The sequence below is a fragment of the Salvelinus namaycush genome, chromosome 28 (assembly GCF_016432855.1).
Source record: "Salvelinus namaycush isolate Seneca chromosome 28, SaNama_1.0, whole genome shotgun sequence".
Taxonomy (NCBI): domain Eukaryota; kingdom Metazoa; phylum Chordata; class Actinopteri; order Salmoniformes; family Salmonidae; genus Salvelinus; species Salvelinus namaycush.
This window is the reverse complement of record NC_052334.1, coordinates 26,131,424-26,155,795: the sequence shown is the minus strand read 5'-3', so window position 1 is coordinate 26,155,795 and position 24,372 is coordinate 26,131,424. Positions and strand designations below refer to the sequence as shown.

At 43.2% G+C, this 24,372-nt stretch overlaps 1 protein-coding gene across 1 annotated transcript; it reads right to left on the bottom strand.

Annotated features, from left to right (window-relative positions):
• Positions 1 to 486: 486 nt before the first annotated feature.
• On the bottom strand, positions 487 to 24,372 carry LOC120023444 (RAS guanyl-releasing protein 1-like). Its single transcript, XM_038967465.1, has 17 exons — positions 24,213 to 24,372; positions 23,297 to 23,463; positions 14,351 to 14,456; positions 12,675 to 12,737; positions 11,493 to 11,624; positions 11,172 to 11,325; positions 10,825 to 10,998; positions 5,808 to 5,924; positions 5,431 to 5,706; positions 5,258 to 5,338; positions 4,836 to 4,940; positions 4,470 to 4,579; positions 3,889 to 4,033; positions 3,598 to 3,634; positions 2,930 to 3,064; positions 1,561 to 1,940; positions 487 to 1,418 (listed from the first exon to the last, which is right to left on the bottom strand). Exons 1-17 carry the CDS (start codon positions 24,353 to 24,355, stop codon positions 1,278 to 1,280), a joined length of 2,466 nt encoding a protein of 821 aa, XP_038823393.1. The 5' UTR covers positions 24,356 to 24,372; the 3' UTR covers positions 487 to 1,277.

The window sequence follows — 24,372 nt, the reverse complement described above, 5'->3', positions numbered from 1 at the left end:
GTAGTGAGTGCATACATTTTCCGTACCAAACCTCTGAAGGCGAGGGAGTCTGTCCCTTTAAGAGCAGAAACCCCTGCCCAAGCTACCCTGCTCATGTTCCCTAACATTATGGAAGGACTTTCTTCTTTTCCTGTTAAACTTCCCATTAACCACCAACTGAGGAGGTAATGGCACTGGTTCACAGCTATTCTGATGAGGTTGAATAGAGATTGGCATTTATACAGCAAATAGTATAGTTACTATGAGTGGTACTTTCTATTTTAGCAAAGTTGACGAAAACAAAATAGAACTTAGCAAAAACCATCAAATCATTATGAAAGCAGCAAGAGTGGTAGGCTATGCTGATATTCTAGAGGGTTTAGTGACCCCTAGTGGAACTTATTTCACAGCTACTGTCAGTTCCATACTGTGAAGGTTCCATGCAAAGGAAGAAAAAATTGACACCCCCCGAGTTACAAATGTCAACGAACATGATTAATAGAGAAAATGTCTTTATTATAACATTCATTATGACAGCAATACTGAGAGAGGACATCTTGAGAGAAACTACTGGTACGATGGCACCACAATATATCATATGTTTAGGTTATTTACATGGTATGTCATTGGTGAAACATCTAAAATTATGTTAATTGCTACTATGGACCGCATAGCTGATGAAATATACATAAGAACACTGTGGTTGAATGTAGTCTTTTTATAAAATGTCTTCTTGCACCTACATACATAAAGACTAAAACAATGATTTATCTATATCTACCTGTATTGTAGTGTTTTAACATTAAATATTGACAGTGACATTGAAATCACATGGATTTACAATATGCAACCTTGTTATTACTTAAGATAGGATAATAACTACACAGTACAGTATCCTGGCCTTTGCCATACTGTGTGATATTCTAATTGTCAGAGTCCCAAACCCAATGTCACACTGATTGGCTATGTTCCATAATGGCTGGTACTGTGCTTTGACTGGCTGTGTCCTATTCAGGACAGTACTTTCATTGGCTATGCCTCATAACCCCATATTGGCTGCAACTGGTAATTAGAGTGGCTGTATGTACTGTACTGTGAGGTACCCATGGCATAAAACAATGTGAGTAACAGTGTCTCCTCACAGGGACTTTTAGGTCCCTCTGTGTATCTTCTTGATTGTGTGGTGCTGTGGTCCTTAAAGACAAACAGTACTGTCAGTGGCTCTGGAGAAAGAGGGCTGAGCATCACCTGTGATGTCATAGAGTGGGTGTGTTTGACCTGCTGAAGGGCGTTCCTGGCTAGGAGGAGGAGGAGGAGTCCTCCACCACAGGGTGCAGGGCGTGCCTCTTCAGAAGTGTCTGCAGGATCTCTACCTCGCGCTGCGTCTCCCTCAGCTTCTTACGCAGCGTCTCGTTGTTCTTCTGAAGCTTCTGGTTCTCCTGAGAATCATTCACCATCATTGTTTATTTCTTGGAATGTTTAACCTTGCGTTCAAAACTCTAGAAATTAGAATGTAGTACATTCAATGTACACAATTGAACACATATCAGTAACCCAGAGGTAGTGGTGTCTGAATCTCACCGTTTCCAGAGCATCATAGTTAGGTTTTATATCTTCATCCGGCTCCCTGGGCTTTAGCACTGTAGAGGTTCTGTTCTCCCACTTGGCATAGGCCCGTTGTTTGCGTTGGGGCACCGGACTGGGGCATGGGGTGAGAGAGGGGGGTATGGGGGCCAAGAGAGAGGAGGGAACAGGGGCCAGGAGAGAGGGCTGTACTGGCTGTAGCCGACTGGGCTCTGGAGGGGAGGCAGGGGCAGGAGGGCCCTCTGTCTGGGTGCTACAGTGGACCCCCACAGGCATGGACAGCTTAGGGGGGAGCCTCAGATGGGAGGGGGCCGCAGAGTCAGGGCTCCAGTCCCTACATTCCTCTGAGGAGTAGGGGAAAGGCCCCTCTTCTGAGCCTAGCACAAACAACACCATAAATATAGTCAGTCAACTCTGATCTGTTCAACCCATTTCAATCAGTTCTCTGGTTTTGAAGTGATATGTTTGCAAACAGTCAATCTCATAAGGTTAAGGAAAAGTCAACTGAGTGTTTGTCTGACCACAGAAAGCACATCCAGTGTTACAGTAAGTGACGCAGGTCCTTGACTTTAGAGAGCAGTATGACAGTCCACCTACATAGGGAAACTACCCAGATGCTGTGCTACTTTTCCATAAACTAGATTAAACCTGCTCTCTCACCTGCAAAGACATACCTTTCAAATAATGATTTGGGACTTTATATTTCCTGTGTATTTGCAATATATGTGACTCCTGTCAATAATGGTTACCACATGGAATGGTATAGTTTAGGACTATCCAAGACAGGTTTTACTTTGCATATCGGTAGTAAGCACAAGTAGAGGGATATATGGAACAGCAGGATAGCCTAGAGGTTAGAGTGTTGGACTAGTAACCGAAAGGTTGCAAGATTGAATCCCCGAGCTGACAAGGTAAAAATCTGTCGTTCTGCTCCTGAACAAGGCAGTTAACCCACTGTTCCTAGGCCGTCATTGAAAATAAGATTTTTTCCTTAACTGACTTGCCTAGTTAAATAAATGTAAAATAAAAAAAATATTACTTCTAGACCTAGAGTGATATATTACTTCTAGACCAGCAGATGGCGACCTTCTGCTGCCTTAGATTTCTAGCATAACTAGCAATCACACCTCTGGTTGGTTACTGCTACACTACATGTGGTTATCACTATTTTGGTAAAGAATTTAGTATGTGTGATTAAAAAATATATATTTTGCTTATATTTGTGCTATTTCACACATGAATACAGTGTCAATTGGAAATGTGTTGTTTGCATATCCCAACTCCACCTGAGACACCCTCAGAGAGTGGGATCACGGCCCAGGCATATTTACTATGAGTGTATGTATGTGTGTATGTCCCTCCTCACCTTCCGGCCCACCTGTAGTGCCGGGTGTGGAGCCTGGTGTTAGTGGACCTTCAGAGGTGCTGCTGCCTTTGGCATTCTTCTTACACTCAAACGCCACCTGGTCCTTACACAGCCTATGGCAGTTCATCCCACAGTCTGTGAACAGGCCAAGAGAATGCAGACAACGTGTTAGAGCAGGCAGAGGTGGAAAGGAGTTTTTTTAAAATTAATTCTTGTATGGTCATGTTGGGTTGCACAGAGAATGCATATTTTTGTTTTGTTGTCAATAGCACCCTACTAGATAATGTAACTTCCGTTCCCCTCGGTTGCCTAATGGTGCCTGTGGAACAGAACAGTTTTCAGACCTTTGCATGCATGTTGCCATGCAAACAGCTTGTTTCTGACTGTTTCAAGGGGAAGAGAGTAAAAAGTTGTTTTGTGGTTGCGACTTTCATGTGCTGCAGGGTTCAGCTAGCAGTCTGCATGATAGAAACCACACAATGCACCTTCTTCTCAAGATAGCTACACATTACCTGCTCCTCGCAGTCTCCCCATTATCAGCAACCTCTGATAACATTGTATCCTATCAACAAAGTACTGAACTGTAAGCTACGTGCAGAATAACATTTATGCAAACATTATGGAATATTCCAGTCTAGACGCAGCAACAATAAAAAATAAATAATCACCTCTGCATCTGTAGCCTTGTTTTATGACGCCCCACAACTGTTATGGAAAAGAGGAATTTGAAAAGGTTGTTTGGAGATAACACAAGTAATGCATATTTAAGAATGAGGAATGTGCATGTTTAAATAGTCATTTAAAGCCGTAACAGCATTGTTATTGTTGATGAGTATGCTATAACTAAGCCCCAGAGTGACTGACAACTTCAGGAAAAACTCCTGCCCATACTAATGAGACCTACAGCTAAGCTAAAGACCGATCAGGACATAGTGCTGTAATGTACTGTCTTGACTTACGAATCCGGAGCAATTGTCACAGAAGGTGGGCTTCATGTAGGTGGTCTCCTGAAAGTTGTGGACAAAGCCAAGACCCAGTTTGGAACAGATGACACTAGCGCGCATGAAATAGGCTGTGATCTCCTCTCTACTGATGAGGCCTTCCCTGGCGCAGGACAACACAAAGCATATCTCATGTAAACAAACTGTCTCATAAGAAATGTTATGTTTGCAATGTACTGTATGTACTATATTTGGCCTCATTTCATACTTCTATATTTCACATTGAAATAAGAGGAACCAAAACTAGCAGGTTATGGTTTCCTTATTTCACTTCAACAGTTTCACTCCACCAGCTAACTGGTTAAGAAGTTTGTGATTTAACCTCAGTTGACCACAGTGAGAGTTGACTATGAGGAGACATGGCTGAGACGTATGGCTAGCTGATAGTTATGTTGATATTTCTGTTTCCTGTAGCTACAGGCCCAGATTCCACTTTAGTTTCCTTTCTCTGCAGTTAAAAATGAGCCCATGCTGTTAGTGTGAACTGTCAAATGTGCCTAAGGAGAGCCCATGCAGCCACAACGGAACCATATACATACTTCTCTTTGTCCATGACACAGAAGGAGAATGGAAAGCTAGCAGCGATTTTCTCAAAGTCTCCTTGAGAGATGTAGCCATTCTCATCATGGTCATAGTTTTTAAACACGGACTGTTGAGGACAAGAGACACAAGACATAGTAATGAGATACACGAAGCACAATAGATCAACTGGAAAGAGCTCTGTTCAGTTTGATCTGGTAGAATATTAAAACTACAACTTCCAGAGAAATAATGTATGTAGTATACATTAATGGAAATAACATAACAGTCATGGCATAACAATATTTAAAACATGATTTACTGCTTTTATGAAACAGAATACAATGCTTATGTCCATATTCCTTCCCTTGGTATTGTCAACTCACATCCACCATTCTTTGCACATGTTTGCTGATGGTTTTGGGGTCAGGTTTTGGGGCCACTCCTGATGCCCACTCCACAACCACTGGAGGTCTAGATGGGGTGGCTGGCTGATGTAAAACAAAACAGATGATCAGAACATTGTCAGCAGATGTAGAATAGACTGTGCGGATGTTAAATGGGCCAATTAAAAAAGAGCTCCAGTGCTCATTCTCTTTCAATAGGTTTGTTAATGGGATATGCAACATCAAACATGATTCACTGGAGCTAACTGGGTTTTTGTCAGTATTATTAAATATGTTTGAAATTGAAAACACCCCTAGCCATAACACAGTGAACTTGCTATGGCTAGGAGTATTTTCTATTTCAATCATTATGCAAACAGTTTTATTTCCCACAGTGTTTTTCATGTCCCCTTTTTACTCACGGGTGCTTTGCTGTTCTTGGGCTCCCTGGTGTAAGAGAGCTCATATATCTCATCATCTGTGTAGTAGAGGTCTAGGGACAGCTGAGCAGTAGAGGAGAACAGGGTCAGAGACCAGGGTCATTTACCAACGGACACAGTAATGTGAATTACTGTGTACTTAGGTGTGTACTAACCGTGAGAAGATGGACCAGGTCTTTGTTGGCGTCGAGCTGTGGGGTGATCTGCTGTAGCTGGATTAGCTCGTTGATGTGGTTATACAGAGCCTGGAGCTTCTGAACATTCACCTTGTTGTCCTCCAAGTAGTCTGACATGGCCTCGTTGACTGAGATCAGGTCCTTGAGGTGGACCCCCAGGATGGGGATCTTAAAGCCTGCACACCTGCTGTACACCTGACGGTAGTTGTCATAGTTCCTACAGGAGGACAGGAGGTCTGTCATCTCATTCAGCACCTGTGGAGAGAAGAGATAGTGGAAAATATATTGTAGATTATTACCTTGTATTCTATTTTAGACATACTGATCAATATAGATCATGTTATAGATAAATGTACCTTGGTGACCTCGTGGGACACATGCAAACTGGTCTCTTTAAGTCTGGAGATGGAGCTGTGGCACAGGCCCCCCACCACTGCCATTAGTGTGTTGAAGTTGTGCATAAAATGGAGGCTCTGGGAAACACAAACATTCTAATTGAACCTTAATCAGTGTCAACCCACAGCACTCTCCACAAGCAGCACTCTCCACAAGCAGCACTCCAATGTTGGTTGCATTAGGCACTCATAATACTGTTGCTTACAATCTTAGATAATATAGTTGTACAAATCTAGTTTTCTTTTAACCTTTATTTAACTAGGCAAGTCAGTTAAGAACAAATTCTTATTTACAATGACAGCCTAGGAACAGTGGGTTAACTGCCTTGTTCAGGGGCAGAACAGATTTTTTTTACATTGTCAGCTCAGGGATTCGATCTTGCAACCTTTCAGTTATTGGCCCAATGCTCTAATCACTAGGCTACCTGCCACCCCAGTAAATGTTTCACCAACTTTTCTCAGTTCCCTAATTGATCCTATGGCCTTGCTGTGGGACACTGGAACCCATTGGCGTGGAGTTCATTGCGAGGAGTTAGAGGAGCGGCAGCTGACTAGTGCATTAATTTAACCCAGAGAGATTCTCCAGACTTCTGCCTCTCCATCCAACTCTCTCAGCTCCTCATTACTCTTCAGAACACAGCTTTGCATGTGAATGAAGTGATGAAGAGGCATTTGATCAAGTAGAGCCACTAGTTATTTTTCCCATGGAATACTTATATATATATATCAGTTGAAGTCGGAAGTTTACATACACTTAGGTTGGAGTCATTAAAAAGCATTTAACCACTCCACAAATTTCTTGCCTCGGTTAGGACATCTACTTTGCATGACATAAGTAATTTTTCCAACAATTGTTTACAGACAGATTATTTCACTATCACAATTCCAGTGGGTCAGAAGTTTACATATACTAAGTTGACTGTACCTTTAAACAGCTTGGAAAATTCCAGAAAATTATGTCATGTCTTTAGAAGCTTCTGATAGGCTAATTGACATAATTTGAGTCAATTGGAGGTGTACCTGTGGATGTATGTCAAGGCCTACCTTCAAACTCAGTGCCTCTTTGCTTGCAGGAGGAACTAGCGCACTTCACAAAATAGATGGCATAATGAGGTAAGAAAATTATGTGGATATTGTCACAACTTCCGCCGAAGTCGGTCCCTCTCCTTGTTCGGGTGGCGTTCGACGTCACCGGCCTTCTAGCCATCGCCGATCCACTTTTCATTTTCCATTTGTTTTGTCTTTGTCTTACACACCTGATTTCAATCCCCCAATTACTTGTTCATTATTTAACCCTCTGTTCCCCCATGTTTGTTTGTTTGAGTGATTGTTTCTTGTATTGCGGTCCGTTATGTGTGGCCTAAGATTTATTGACGTGTATTGTATATTTGTTGAGTAAATTGCGTACATTACTCTTATCTGCTGTCCTGCGCCTGACTCCTCTACACCAGCTACACACAGACGCATTACAGATATATTGAAGCAACATCTCAAGACATCAGTCAGGAAGTTAAAGCTTGGTCGCAAATGGGTCTTCCAAATGGACAATGACCCCAAGCATACTTCCAAAGTTGTGGCAAAATGGCTTAAAGACAACAAAGTCAAGGTATTGGAGTGGCCATCACAAAGCCTTGTCCTCAATCCTAAACAAAATGTGTGGGCAGAACTGATAAAGCATGTGCGAGCAAGGAGGCCTACAAATCTGACTCAGTTACACCAGCTCTGTCAGGAGGAATGGGCCAAAATTCACCCAACTTACTGTGGGAAGCTTATGGAAGGCTACCCAAAACGTTTGACCCAAGTTAAACAATTTAAAGGCAATGCTACCAAATACTAATTCAGTGTATGTAAACTTCTGACCCACTGGTAATGTGATGAAAGAAATAAAATCTGAAAAGTAATTCTCTCTACTATTATTCTGACATTTCACATTCTTAAAATAAAGTGGTGATCCTAACTGACCTAAAACAGGGAATTTTTACTAGGATTAAATGTCAGGAATTGTGAAACTAAGTTTAAATGTATTTGGCTAAGGTGTATGTAAACTTCCGACTTCAACTGTGTGTGTGTGTATATATATATATATATATATATATATGTGTGTGTGTGTGTGTGTGTGTGTGTATTTTAGCATGTGTAAATACAATTTCAACACAACACATAATACAATTAATTAAATACACACGTGTACTTGCATATACAGTACCAAAAGGTACAGCAATGCATACAATCAGACAAAAAACCATCAAACAATAAACATGTCACTCATTATTTATTTGCTCTTATTGCCATGAATTGGATGTGGGAATGCCAGATGTTTTGTAAATGATGTGGTCTGCCTTTGATATTATAGAAGATATTGTTCAAAGGGATGTAGCCAGATATTTCATTTAGTCCCCCTACTTTAACACACTGGCTATCTGATTTCCAGCATAATGTTATAAAAACATTGGCGCAAGCACAGAAGGATCCATATATTTTTTTATGATTATTGTTCCATGGATCAAGTTCACTAGTTCCAAACAGACACAAGCCAGGCGTGAGAGAGATAGACATCTGTAAAAACTTTCTGAAATTATGTTTACTGATTCCCAAAACATTGAAATAAGATTGCATGTCCAAAACATGTGATTAAAAATTACCCTTTTGCCTCTTACAGTGCCAACAAAGAAAATACATTTCAGCATTCATTTCGTGAAGTTTTTCTGGTGTATAGTTAATTCTGTGAAACAGAGAGTTTGTGTCTAAGGTTGTAGGAAAATGTGTGTGCTTTCAAACATATAGAACATATCTCTCTGCTTATTTCAAACTGTCAATCTTGTTCCCATTTCAAATCAAATCGTATTTGTCACATGCGCCGAATACAAGTAGTGTAGACCTTACAGTGAAATGCTTACTTACAAGCCCTTAACCAACAACGCTTTAAGAAGTTAAGGAAAAAATTGATAAGTGAAAAATAGAAAATAAAAGTTACAAATAATTAAAGAGCAGCAGTAAAATAACAAGCAAGGCTATATACAGGAGGTACCAATACAGAGTCAATGTGCGGGGGGACCGGTTAGTCGAGGTAATTGAGGTAATATGTACATGTAGGTAGAGTTAATGTCACTATGCATAGATTATAAACAGAGTAGCAGCATCGTAAAAGAGGGGTCTCGGTAGCCCTTTGATTAGCTGTTCAGGAGTCTTATGGCTTGGGGGAAGAAGCTGTTAAGAAGCCTTTTGAACCTCGACTTGGCGCTCCGGTATTGTCTGCCATGCGGTACCAGAGAGAACAGTCTATGACTAGGGTGGCTGGAGTCTTAGGCAATTTGTAGGGCCTTCCTCTGACGGTAGTTGTCATAGTTCCTAATCTAGTAACATCTGTGTCTACTAGCATATGATCTAACAATACAAACTTTAGAAATACAGTTGACAATTTGTTTTACTATTATTCAGTAAGACATCACGTTTAGATGATTTGGATTCCACAAGAGAACCTTGTCTCAATTGAACCATATGTCAGACTTGAAAACATTGAAACAAATGGTCAGATGGAATACAGAATGTCTCTCATAGTAGTACCATCCTGGAAGAGGTGGTACATTTCCCTTAAACCCTTGTTGTGCCAGGTTCTAAATGTCTCATAATTAAAAGCAGGGATGTCTCCATATGGGAGCAAAAGGGGAGAGGGATGCATTGTAACCCAGTAATTTATGAGGTGCTTTCCATACGTGTATTATTGTATACTATTAAAAATGACTGGGTTATTTGTAACCTTATTTTGCAGGCCAAAATAGTTAAGGTATTTCAGCTCATATGGTAAAATGTCATAGGATTCTACCCTTGCCCAAGAACTTAATGTGGGAGAAAACCATTGCTTAACTTGGGTGAGTTGGGCTGCCCAATAGTACATTTTTAGGTTTGGTAAATTCAGACCACCCGCCTTATATGGAATATACAGGACCTGCAGACAAATTCTGGGTGATTCGTTATTCCAAATAAATGAGGAAAATAGGCTTTGCATGTTTTTGAAAAAATACAGAGGGGGTGAAATTGGAAGATTCTGAAACAAAGACATTTTGGTAATATTGACATTTGGATGACATTAACGCTGGCCGTAAGATAAATAGGAAGGAAGTCCATTCTTTTCAAGTTATTAGTAACCTTTTTCAATAACTGGAATGTAGTTACAAAATATAGACAAGACAGACGACCCTACACAAGACAGACGACCCTTATCACAAGACAGACGACCCTACACAAAACCAGTTTGGTCTGTGTGGATGGGATTGGGCACCGACTCTAGGCACAGAGTTAATATTTTAGCAATCAATTGATAATTAACATTTAAAAGTGACTAGTCTATGGGAGGAGCACAACGTGTGAACTTTATCTTTCTTTTTCAGTAAAGTAATAGCTGCAAGACGTAAAGTATGAGGAAGCGTTTTCGCCAGACAGGACTTGATCATAGGGAGAAAAAGAGGCATCAACCGCTCAGATAATAGCCAGTATAATTCTATAGGAAACGCATCTAATCCCAGTACCTTTCCATTTTTGGAGGGAACCCATAGCATCTGATAGATCCTCAGTATTAGCACTTAGCACTGATAAATCCATTAGTGCTGAAGGCCTGTACTTTGTTAATATTCAGAGCACACGTTCACTGTTAGCCAGCATCTTTGATGCACTAAAAGCCCATCATGGAGCTCTTGAGAATCATTAGTAGCCCTCTTTTAACATGCATTATGTAACAACAAATGATGGTGCTTCTGCAGTACAGTAGTAGGTACTGAAGGTCTCACTGTACAATATGGTAGACATGCATTAGTTTAATACAAGAAAAAGGTACCAGATACAGACATTGAACAAACACAATTCATGAGGGTACAAAACATGGGGGCTAAACACCTTGTATGTGGACATTTTGTTATTGTCTAGACATATACTGTGGAGTTAGTCTACAATGGTTCTGGAGGAGGAATAGTTAGGGCCATACCTGAGCCACATGGATGAATTTGGTGAAGACCTCTGCTCTCAGCTGAGCTGTAGGCCGACTCAGAACCATGAGCTGCACCCACTGGGAGATACCATTGCACAATGTAATGGAACGTTCCATCATGGGGTTGTCCTTCATGCAGCAGCTGCGGATATAGTTCTGGTAGTCTGCAAACTGGAAAAAAGAATAAAGCATATGCTGACTCATTTTGCTAAAAGAACAGAGGTTTTGCAGAACACATTTGAATGCATTGAAATACCTACTGTAGAGCGCATGTGCTATGACAATCTCCAGAATGTCATAGTGTTTATAGCGATCACATATAGGCGGATTGGGACTCTACTCACTGATATTCTACAGAAGGACTTGAACTCCAGGTAGGTGAGGTGCTCAGCCAGCTCAATGGGCTCCAGGTGATCAAACAGCAGAGACACTTTCCTCTTCTTACTGCTGTTAGCCTTGATCCTCTGACTGGGCTTCTGAGACCAGTGTCTATCATTTCTGGGACACAACATGGTGAACAACACAGACCGGAAACACACAGGTGTTACACAGGCATCATTTGAAACCATTACCATGAAACCATGTAAAGCCATTTTCAGGTAATTCTAGATGCTTTCCTCAAGAAAGACATGAATTCTGTTCAGTAATACACCGGGAATACTTACATCCATTTAGTCTGCAAGAGAGGGCACAGCCTTTCCTGGCCCTGATCCCTGACCAGATCTTGGAACTGCTCCATGGAGTCTGACAGGCTGCTGTGTAACCGGAACATTGTCCAGAACTCCTGGATCCAATACCTGAAATATATGGACAATAAGACAATGAAATACTATACCCCGAGTCAATATTCACATCATAACAAGGAATTCCCCTCGACCCCGCCCACAAATTGTGGAAAACAAACATTATTTCTCATTGACCACCATTGTAAAAGAGCCACCTTTGTTGTAGATTTTGTGTCATACATAAATAACAAAATATGCCGAAAAGCTGCTGTGTTGTACAATGTACATGTAACCAGGTCAAAAATCTTGACCTACGGTTTAGAATGCTCCCACATAGGGAAATAGAGCCCATGAGAAGAGCCATGTGGCTTCAGGCTATGCGGTGTGGGAGTGAGAAATTGTGGGGACCTGGTGTCCAAGTAGGGTACATGTAGCTATGTGTGTGAAAAACATTTGATCACAGGTAAGACATTTAACTTGTTCAGTATAGTCCGTTTGTAACTCCACTCACTACTTGTAGCTATATAGTGTGTTTGTTTGTGTTGTTGGTCTTGGCTAGCTTAACGTTCTGGTCGGTAGCAACTCACTCACTCACATGGTTGCCAGCGCCGCATAAAAAGGGGCATGAGGAAAGCCCTACAACATTGCGTTTTTCTAAGTAGTGAGAATGCACGGAAGCAGGAAATGTTGAAAAGTACTTTTCTCAAATGCAGTTTTATAATTGACTAAAACAAGCAGACAACAAGGAAATTGCATTTGAAAAAAGTCCAGTTTTTGCAGGGAACCAATGGGGTAACCTAGGTAACTACAGGTTGTTTTCCCCCAAGGCGGGTGGGGCCGCGACATTCTATCTAATACCGACTGGGAGTATACATCAAACACTAAACCCTAGTTGTTTATTGTCTAACATGAAATCAACACTATAGGCTCTTGCAAATGCACTAATAGCATGACCTAAACCATCAACCCAGTTATAGAATATTGTATTATTAGGTGTTATGTGTATAAGCCCTTTAATGTCCTTTCATAAGAATGATTGAACAGTGAGTTATTGTGTGGAGGCCTTAGTGGACCCCAGTGGTAGTGGCATGATTAGGACGACTGCAGGGGGAACACACTTACCTAATGAAGTAACAGATCCTCTTACACTCTGTGGACTGCTTATTCTCCAGGGCGCTTTTAAATGTAACACCTCAAGTTAAGGATACATTATGATTCACTGGTATAGTAAAATGTGCACATTGTTTAGAGTCCAGGAAGAGACCAGGAACTGTATGTGGGATTTATCAGGGAATAAATGATCTGGATCACTGTGCAGGACAAAGTGTCTATTCAAATGTCTATTCATCTAAGTAAACAATTACTAACTGGTGTTTAATGTATTTAGCGCAGGAAACTCATCAATAGGAAAACTAAAAGGCGAACAGATGTGACATTTGGTGGTGTGGGAGGAGGCGACCACAAAAAAGAGAACTGGTTAGGAGCATCAGCAAGTGAATCATTCTGGTGTTGTGTGGTTCCAATGGCTCAGTTGGTTGAAGCATGTTGTTTACAGGGCTATGGGTTGGATTCCTTGGTTGCTTTGGATAAAAGTGTCTGTTAAAACATGCACAACAGACAATCACTATTCCTGTAGAAGATGTGCTGGCAGATGACCCTTTTAGTGAGTAAAAACATGTTCTCTCAACCAGGTAAAAACACAGCCGACATAATGTTACTTTTTACATCTCAATGGCTGTGAGTGTGAGAACAGTTTATTACCTAAGCTGCTGTGCCATATGCTTGGTAGGTACAGAGTACCTAACTCAGAACATCTCCATTCTTCTTATTATATAAAACAGGGGTAAAAAAAATAGCCTGACACTGTGAGCCTCGCTGCACTCTGTTGGCAGAAATCAGCTTGAAGTGATGCACATAAAAAGGCTAATTGCGTCATGGGAGATGAAGAGCCACCCACACTATCGCAAAGCCAGATTGTTTTTACGATAAATGGCATTAATGCTCCAGTGCTTTCACTTGTTCCTAAGCCACTCTTAACCATATTTGATGCTTCTGGGTCTTCAGCTCAGAACGAGCTTAGGGGTTGAAAACAGAGGGCAGGACGCATAGTGCATCTTGAGGTGTGACGTGGGTTTTGGTGAGCGAGCCTCCTTGGGCAGCTGAGAGGCTGTGTTTAAATAGAACTGAAGAGGGCTTCAGTCTGGGAAGAGGTAATTAACACCTGAAGCCCCTAGCCTTAGTACCCTCCTCACTGTGCCAGTACTGCCGCTCCTCTGGGCTTTGTGACGTCAGAGCTCTTTGTTGAATGGAGCCCTAGATTACAGACTGCTCATTCAGAACAGAAAATAGGCAACTACAGTGGCCTTTTTACACCAGACCTGAAGAGGGGGAATTAAATTGGGATGAATCGTGCATTTTGTGTAGCTAAGATGGTAATAGAAAAAGGACTGTAAGGTACCTGGAAGACACTGGATTGGAAACAGAACATGGTGATGTGTACTGGAGCTAACAAAGACATTTAGAGGCTCTATAGTACAGCAATACAGAATTGAGGTGCACACATATTGATAGTCACATTGCTGGTAGGAGAGAGGAGTCGATGGCATGGCACCTTGTCAGCCAAGTTGGATCTTAATTGGCCGTTGCTACTGACAACCAGATCACAAAACAGCGCTACACAGGCGGTAAAGATCCCATGTTTGACACAACAGATTGGTCAGGTCCTGGTGCCAACTCGATAATAGTTTTTGCTGTAGTGGAACAGCCGTAGAGCATTGGGTCTGCTTGGTAAAGGATATAGGGAGATGAGTTTCTCCAGGAGGTCACTGGAGGACATGAGGAGTCGGTGCATGGTCAGGGTGATGTTCATCAGGTGGCTGCTCCCACATACACAGCCCTCCGCGTCTGAAAGAGAGCACGACACATGGAGCACGTCAACAGACATGCTGTTGCCTATCACAATGCCAATAATGTACTATAGATGGTTGAGATTTCATATGGACAATAAAATCATTTCTGCATATCAATGTCCAATGCTACCGTAGCTCTCTGATAACCAAATCTAGCAGTCATGTTACAGAATGTCAACAAAATAATGGGATTTAACCATTAAAACTTCCTGATTACATTCAGCCACAAGTCTGCAGTCAAATGATGATACAAATCAACTTCAAAAGAGCATACCTTATTTGTTTTCATTTTAATGTGTGCTACGCAACCATGAACACAATAACATGCCAGTTGTGTCAACTGCAAATCTAAGTGTATACACCATCTCTGAATGTCTTTTCCTGTGGTGGTATTGTGAATTTTCTGTGGTCTACTTTTCTCTGTCGTATCTCACTTCCTGTCTTTGTGACCGCCTCCCTATATCTCTGACAAAACTTATGACATCACAGCAACCTTCAGCCACCATCTCTGTCATCTACTCAAACAGCTTTGTCCCTCGAGGCACTGGAGATAAAAGGATATGACATTGTGGAAAACATCTCAAGGAATAGATTGTTAGCTGTATCCACACAGTAGCAATTGCAGATTCCATTTCTAACTACATTAGCCTTTCTCTTACAAATCATCTGACTTGAGAAAAGTGGATATTTTGTTGGTCCTCTGTAACATGTTGTTTATAAGCAAGTGGTTCACTATCATGTTTTGTCTATTGGATAGCAAATGACAACCTCTTTGCTATGCTTCTGATCTCTTCCATTGCAGGTAAACAATCTGCCAGTGATTTTCTGGAAATCGTAGCTAAGACAGCACCTTGACGAATCCATTAAAATGGTGTTTAACTTTTGAACCTAAGCAGCTGGCATTGTCTTAATGCCACACAAGGATGCCAGTTTCCATGGGTCCCCACATATCCCATATCGACTTGAAATACCTCAGACACGATGGCAACATAGATAACACAGATTAGAAACGACTATCTCACTGGGCCAACTTCAGCAGGCAGCTAATCCTTCTCTCATATCCTGCATCACTGGTACGGCAGTGTTCTATTTACCGGTCACAACAAGGGCTACAACGCCCCAATGATCAATGTCAATGAAAAGTTGCCTTCCCAGCAATGACACACAGACATAATCTTACTGTATGAAAAACTGTCATGAGTGAAAATAAATATCTAGAAAATCATATACATGATTAGGCTGTTCTGAGGAGAAACTGTTGTAATAGGTTTGACGCTTTATACTGTCACTATATGTTGAAGGACTGTGATGCAAAACAACTCAACTCTATCCTTCCTCTACTTATACAAACGTAATGTTTTTTTTATTGCTGCAATCATATAAGCAAGTTATGCTCTAAAATCATCTAAAATAACAAGGAAGAGCTTTTGATTCACTACCAGGTAAACAATTACTTCATCATTTTACAACACCTCCCTACTAACCCAGACGGGGCTAATTGCTGAGGAAATCCCCTCTGTCTTACTCACTGTGGAAAGTTAGGAAAGCAGCAGCAGGCTGCACTGGGATAGGACAAGGGATGTGATGACAAACAAGGCAAAATTCAGGGAGCGTTGCCTTACTTTGAGGGTTTTTATTATCATAGGCATTCATCAGCAAAGCCATGGTGAAAGGAGTCTTTCCTTGTTTTGACAGAGATAAAGTAACTGGGCTAATGGGATGGATGATCATTTTGTTTTGCCTCAGTCAGCCCAATGCTTATCTCTACTGTACACATGAAAGAATCGGTAAGGAACAGTCTAAGAGGCCCCAGAGATTTCCATGTCATTATTAGTTGCACATTCTCTACTGCATGTGCCTTATAATGTTGGCTCAACATGCTGTAGGCCTACAGTACATGTAGAACAATGGAGTACAGGAAATGTATTTAATATCCACAAACAGCCATGATGCTCCTTAAGTGTTTAAACATATGTTGACCACCATAGGCACAAAGGTTTTTCACATTAGCGTCTACAGTACATCCGAGCCTGCAGTGGATACTCTGACTCTGCAGTGGATATCTCTTTGTGAGATTCACAGGTTGTGTCTCTGCATCATACATGATTTACATGGAAAATGTATTTAATTCAAAATGGGTTCCACGATTGAGGCTTTCAAATCTCTGCAATGCTTATTGCTGTCCATTAACATTATGCTAGTGTAGAGACTTCGGGCACTGTGGGTGAGTGGAACTGTGGGGCGTGGACTTGGGGGTGAATGATGATGTCAAACATTATTGATCCCCACCCCTTGGTGCTCTGCATTTCAAAGAGTGGTCAGCATCAGAGAAGGGCCTTTTGGGTAGCTGACCTTTGCCTGGCTGCTGCTAGCCCAATCTTTCAAATGACTCTTACGTGTGCTCTCACATTTGAAAAGGTGCCGGAGCCCCAGGGGGGGTCAGCCTCTGATGTGAGACAGCAGCCGCTGGGGAACGCTCTGCCCTGTTTGACCTCTCTGTACTACAGTAGGTACCTCCATTTTGTACCCTCGTATTAACTTGGATTCAAAACACTTGCATGTTTATCTCCTTACTGTAGACTAGATTTCCTTGAAAGGATCAGAATTTCTCTCAATGACCTGTGAAGTCTGATTTGAAAATTCAATGACAATTTCAGTCATTCAACACATATTGTTAGTAAACCATATGGATGAATTCTCCTAAAAAGACATTGTAAAGGGAGCTTTAGAAGAGCACCCACTTGATTAACATGGCTGATATATTTTTTATATATCCTAAATGAACAGCCAGCTATTATTCTGCCATTCTTTTCCTTGACAGATAACTGTAAGTAAGGGATGTCACTCTCTGTATTCAGTCCACTGTACCACCTCCTCATCACTCACTCTTCACTCCATTTGTGTCTCCAAGCAACAGCAATCAGAATGCTTGCCTCTTCCAATAGATAATCACGATAACTTTGAGAGCACTCCAGACAACTTAGTAGGGCACATTATTCTCATTTAACAGGATATCTTGATAGGGTTTTGACAGCTTCCATATTGCAGCTAATATACAGAATATATAAATACATGTAAATGGACAAAGTCAATGTATTACTAATGTGATATCCTTAAATCACATTCCACGTCTACAGAATCAATACTTCACAGTTTGTGAATGATTTTGTTATACTGTATCATATTCAGAGCAGGCATATTTGCAGTAGATCCACATACAATGTTATACAACGGGTGGGTCTAATCCTGAATGCTGATTGAGTAAAAACCGCAATCCAGCCGGTGTCTATTCCATAAGTTACCAACGGCTAAATCTATGACGTTAAAATGCCTATTTACTCTGTTCCATCTGACTGCGCAATCCACTGTCTCATCAGCCCAACAAGGCAACTTATAAACTTGATCTCCACTATAAAATGCATCTAGACATTATCTCACTTTTCTTTTAGACTAACATTTTGTTTTCAACAGCGGAGATTTGTAAAAACCTTCCTGTCTGTCTCTTCGACATTTGCAACATTGTTTCAAAATTGAAATTCAATATCCTGCTGTACAGAGCACAGAGAGATCCTTGATGAAAACATGCTCCAGAGCACTCAGGACCTCAGACTGGGGTAAATGTTCACCTTCCAACAGGACAACGACACTAAGCACACAGCCAAGACAACTCAGGAGTGGTTTCTGAATGTCCTTCAGTGGCCCAGCCAGAGCCCGGACTTGAACCCAATCTAACATCTCTGGAGAGACCTGAAAATAGCTGTACAGCAACGCTCCCCATCGAATCTGACATAGCTTGAGAGGATCTGCAGAGAAGAATGCGAGAAACTTCCCAAATACAGGTGTGCCAAGCTTGTATATTCATACCCAAGAAGACTTGATGCTGTAATCACTGGCAAAGATGCTTCACCAAAGTACTGAGTAAAGGGTCTGAACACTTATGTAAATGTCATATTTCAGTTTTTTATTTTTTATTTATACATTTGCAAAAAATTCTAAAAACCTGTTTTTGCTTTGTCATTATGTGGTATTGTGTGTGTAGATTGATGAAGGAAAAAAACGAATTAATCAATTTTAGAATAAGGCTGTAACGTAACAAACTGTGGAAAAGGTCAAGGCTCTGTATACAAAAAAAGGTCAATTGAAAAAAGGTCAAACAAAACACAGCTAATTTTCAGTCTTTCCAGCTTCAGTTTGAAGTGATTGTGTTAGCTGTGTTGTTGGCTAGCTCCTCTGAACAAGTGTCCTGACAAGTGAGCACATTTTCTATGCCAGGTGAAATTGCATCATTAGCTCATTGTTATGAATGTATACAAATAAATGTCACTAGAAAACAGCTTAAACAAATGCAAAGGCAGCTACTCATTCTGGCTGCACTTTTTGACGTGACTGTAAGTTAGCCGTAGTTGGCTAGCTAGCAAGCAAGGGATAAGAACGTTGCCAGCCAGTATGGCAATGGAACATTTAGAACAAACGACTGGATCGCGTCCATAGATACAGAACAAAAAGACTGAACGACTGGGTCGTGTCTAATGAAAATATGTCAATCATTATTTGAATATGTTGGTAACCCGTTGTATAAAAGTGATAATGCCCTTCGAAGCCGGTGTTTTGAGGATATATCGACTTCGTCTTGGGCCTAACAACACCAGTGCCAATATATCCTCCAAACACTGGTTTATCGCGCATTATCACTTAAATATAGTCTTAGAGAAATGGAATAGTCCATTGCCCTGGGCAAGTGACATGAGCAGTCGCGCAAGTTGAGCCTGCTCTGAGGTTACCCCATTGGGCAGGTGATTTGTTTTTACTGATAACCAAAATGCAAAGAATTCTAGTAGTCTGGTCTTTCTGATTCCTCCCCTGTGTGTAGGTGAAAATATATACTTAACATTTTTGTGAAAGTGATCGTAATATTCTAATAAAACTAAATCTGGTGCGACGCATCATATCTCAGTGCTCTGAGACGTATGTTTTGTTGTGCATTGTCCCTGCCAAATAAACTTAAATAAATCAAAATAAATCCGTGTCTCATCTCAAATGCAAAGACTGACAACCATATTGTTAGACAACAAATAGAGGCTAGTTCATAGAAGGGAAAAGTCTTTAAATGCGGTCTGTTTGTGTCAACCTAGCCCTTTGGCTAATTAGAGATACCTTGTAAATGGTAACAGTATCATGGAGACAGGGTCTCTTAACATCAAACAGCTAGAGTCCGAGAGAAACATTCACCCTACTGATTAAAAAAAAACTGAGGTTCAGCGTTCAACGTCACTTAAAAAGGGAAATGAAGCGGGTGCTATAAACTGACAACATAACTAATGACAATGATCTTGACCTGCACAACCATTTAATACAGCTGTCACGTTCCTGACCTGTTTTCTGTTGTTTGGTATGTGTTTATTGGTCAGGGCGTGAGTTTTGGGTGGGCAGTCTATGTTTTCTGTTTCTATGTTGGTTTTGGGGTTGCCTGGTATGGCTCTCAATTAGAGGCAGGTGTTTGACGTTTCCTCTGATTGAGAGTCATATTAAGGTAGGTTGTTCTCACTGTTTGTTTGTGGGTGATTGTCTCCTGTGTCTGTGTTTGTCGCGCCACACGGGACTGTCTCGGTTTGTTTGTACGTTCGTTCTTTTGTGTAGTAATTTTCCTGTTCGTGAGTTCTTCGTTTTATGTAAGTTCGCATGTCCAGGTCTGTCTACTCCGTTTTGTTATTTTGTTAGTTATTCAAGTTAGTTCGTTTTTTGTCTTGTCTAATAAATCATTATGAATTCACACCCCGCTGCACTTTGGTCGAATCACTACTCCTCCTCTTCGTATGAAGAGGAGGAGGAATTCCGTTACAGAATCACCCACCAAACCCGGATCAAGCAGCGGGTTAACGGACAGCGCACGAAGCAGGATTTCTGGTCTTGGGAGGAAATCATGGAAGGAAAAGGACCATGGGCTAAAGTTGGAGTTAATCGCCGCCCATGGGAACAGCTGGAGGCAGCTCGGAGAGCGGAGGAAACCGGAGAGAGGAACCGGCGTTATGAGGGGACGCGTCTAGCACGGAAGCCCGAAAAGCCCGCAAGTACAACCCAAAAATTTCTTGGGGGGGGGGGGGCTAAGAGGTAGTGGGTCTAGGGCAGGTAGGAGACCTGCGCCCACTTCCCAGGCTAACCGTGGAGAGCGGGAGTACGGGCAGACACCGTGTTACGCAGTAGAGCGCACGGTGTCTCCTGTACGTGTGCATAGCCCGGTGCGGGTTATTCCACCTCCCCGCACTGGTAGGGCTAGATTGAGCATTGAGCCAAGTGCCATGAAGCCGGCTCTACATATCTGGCCACCAGTACGTCTCCTTGGGCCGGCTTACATGGCACCAGCCTTACGCATGGTGTCCCCGGTTCGCCTACATAGCCCGGTGCGGGTTATTCCACCTCCCCGCACTGGTCAGGCGACGGGGAGCATACAACCAGGTAAGGTTGGGCAGGTTCAGTGCTCAAGGGAGCCAGTACGCCTACACGGTCCGGTATATCCGGCGCCACCTTCCCGCCCCAGCTCAGTACCACCAGTGCCTGCACCACGCACCAAGCCTCATGTGCGTCCTCAGAGCCCTGTACGCACTGTTCCTCCTCCCCGCACTCTCCCTGTGGTGCGTGTCTCCAGCCCAGTGCCTCCAGTTTCGGCACCACGCATCAAGCCTCCTGTGCGTCTCCAGAGCCCTGTACGCACTGTTCCTTCTCCCCGCACTCGCCCTGAGGTGCGTGCCGTCAGCCCGGTACCTCCAGTTCCGGTACCACGCACCAGGCCTATAGTGCGTATCGAGAGTCCAGTGTGCCCTGTTCCTGCTCCCCGCACTAGCCTTGAGGTGCGTGTCTCCAGTCCGGTACCACCAGTTCCGGTACCACGCACCAGGCCTACTGTGCGCCTCAGCAGGTCTGAGCCATCTGTCTGCCCAGCGCCGTCGGAGCCATCTGTCTGCCCAGCGCCGTCGGAGCCATCTGTCTGCTCAGCGCCGTCGGAGCCATCTGTCTGCCCAGCGCCGTCTGAGCCATCTGTCTGCCCAGCGCCGTCTGAGCCATCTGTCTGCCCAGCGCCGTCTGAGCCATCTGTCTGCCCAGCGCCGTCTGAGCCATCTGTCTGCCCAGCGCCGTCTGAGCCATCTGTCTGCCCAGCGCCGTCTGAGCCATCTGTCTGCCCAACGCCTTCTGAGCCATCTGTCTGCCCAACGCCTTCTGAGCCATCCGTCTGCCCAGCGCCTTCTGAGCCATCCGTCTGCCACGAGCCATTAGAGCCGCCCGTCTGTCCCGAGCCATTAGAGCCGTCCGTCAGTCAGGAGCCGCTAGAGCCGTCCGTCAGTCAGGAGCTGCCAGAGCCGCCAGCCAGTCAGGAGCTGCCAGAGCCGCCAGCCAGTCAGGAGCTGCCAGAGCCGCCAGCCAGTCAGGAGCTGCCAGAGCCGCCAGCCAGTCAGGAGCTGCCAGAGCCGCCAGCCAGTCAGGAGCTGCCAGAGCCGCCAGCCAGTCAGGAGCTGCCAGAGCCGCCAGCCAGTCAGAGGCTGCCAGAGCTGCCCTACAGTCATGAGCTGCCCTACAGTCATGAGCTGCCCTACAGTCATGAGCTGCCCTACAGTCATGAGCTGCCCTCCAGTCATGAGCTGCCCTCCAGTCATGAGCTGCCCTCCAGTCATGAGCTGCCCTCCAGTCATGAGCTGCCCTCCAGTCCGGAGCTGCCACTCAGTCCGGAGCTGCCACTCAGTCCGGAGCTGCCACCCAGTCCGGAGCTGCCACCCAGTCCGGAGCTGCCACTCAGTCCGGAGCTGCCATTAGTACAGAGTTGTCCCTCTGTCCTAAGCTACCTCTCTGTCCGGAGCTACCTCTCTGTCCGGAGCTACCTCTCTGTCCGGAGCTACCTCTCTGTCCGGAGCTACCTCTCTGTCCTGAGCTACCTCTCTGTCCTGAGCTGTCTCCTCTATGTAGGAGGGGCCTTAGTGAAGGTTCCTGGACCATGGTCGGGGGCGAGGGTCGCCACTCAAAGGACGCTAAGGAGGGGGACAAAGACAGTGGTGGAGTGGTGTCCTCGTCCACCGCCGGAGCCGCCACCGCGGACAGATGCCCACCCAGACCCTCCCCTTGAGTTGTAGGGGTGCGCCCGGAGTTCGCACCTTGAGGGGGGGGTTCTGTCACGTTCCTGACCTGTTTTCTGTTGTTTGGTATGTGTTTATTGGTCAGGGCGTGAGTTTTGGGTGGGCAGTCTATGTTTTCTGTTTCTATGTTGGTTTTGGGGTTGCCTGGTATGGCTCTCAATTAGAGGCAGGTGTTTGACGTTTCCTCTGATTGAGAGTCATATTAAGGTAGGTTGTTCTCACTGTTTGTTTGTGGGTGATTGTCTCCTGTGTCTGTGTTTGTCGCGCCACACGGGACTGTCTCGGTTTGTTTGTACGTTTGTTCTTTTGTGTAGTCATTTTCCTGTTCGTGAGTTCTTCGTTTTATGTAAGTTCGCATGTCCAGGTCTGTCTACTCCGTTTTGTTATTTTGTTAGTTATTCAAGTTAGTTCGTTTTTTGTCTTGTCTAATAAATCATTATGAATTCACACCCCGCTGCACTTTGGTCGAATCACTACTCCTCCTCTTCGTATGAAGAGGAGGAGGAATTCCGTTACAACAGCTCGAACAACGAACTCAAATACGACATGCTTCTCATTTGCATGCAACAAAAAAACAATACTTTTTTCATACAAAAAAAGAAAATATGCAGCGCATATTCAGTATTGTGAAATCATATAAAGTCAGTATTATCATTCAGTTACCAATAGTATTACTGGCAGAAACACAAGAGCAGCCCAGAACACAGTGACTCACCGAAGGACTGGATACAGGCCTGGATCAGCTCTTCCCAGCTGGCCCCCTTGGTATAGTGTCCCAGAGACATCATGACCTTGCCCTGGGTCATCTGGGCCAGATTGGGCCTGTTGAACCGCTGAGGCCGAGCAGGCACATGCGGACAGACCTTAGAGAGAGAGGGCCGTCTGGAGGGGCAGTGGAGGAGAGAGGGCATGAGGTGGAGGGAGGTGTAGAGAGCACAGCTGTGTGTGTGTGTGTGTGTGTGTGTGTGGTCATTTATAGCATGCAGTGCATACAATATTGAAGTAGACAACACAATGAAAATGCTACATGTTAATCCTAAAGAAATCACACAGCCAAATATAACACAACACTTTTCAGGTCATTATACTATTCTCCAAAGTGTTTCATACCTGGTGTCTAAGAGTTAAGGTAGCTTTGCTATTTTTCATTGTTCTCATTTCCTTCCTTTTGGGGAAATCATTGTTGATTGCCGACTTCTATTATAGGAACCACTAAATAAACAGTTGGCTGATAAACAGAGAGGATGCCATGCATGCCACTTGTTCTATACACTTTCCAATCTATAGGCTAACTATGGAATGAAATTCGAAAGAGAGAAGACAGGCTATAGAGAATATGTTTTGAGAGTGCAACAGTTGTGCGTCCTGGTCGATACTTTTATAAATCGCAGGGTACGGAATTGTTGCACTCAAAGTTATTGTATGACTAAGAACCACCAAAAGTTTGATTTACATTCTAAATCAACAAGATCATAATGTTTATTCGGTGTCAATGAAGGTTTTATAATTGCGTATGTTTCAAATTGACAAAACGATATTTGCTGTAGGCTATTTCAAATGTCTGCGTAACGCGCTTCATAAACATATTCAGTTCATTCACAAATACGGGAGTTCGTTATAAAATAACTTACGGATGTTCTTTTTCCTTTCCATTTGATCCCACATTTTCATTTTGCCCATTTTCTTTGGATTGGCATCCCATAGCGAGATACTGGGCAACAAGTGGTTGAACGAGACTATCCATCTGTGTCCGTTTCGATGAGAGCATTTTCATTGCGTGCTTCGTTCAGT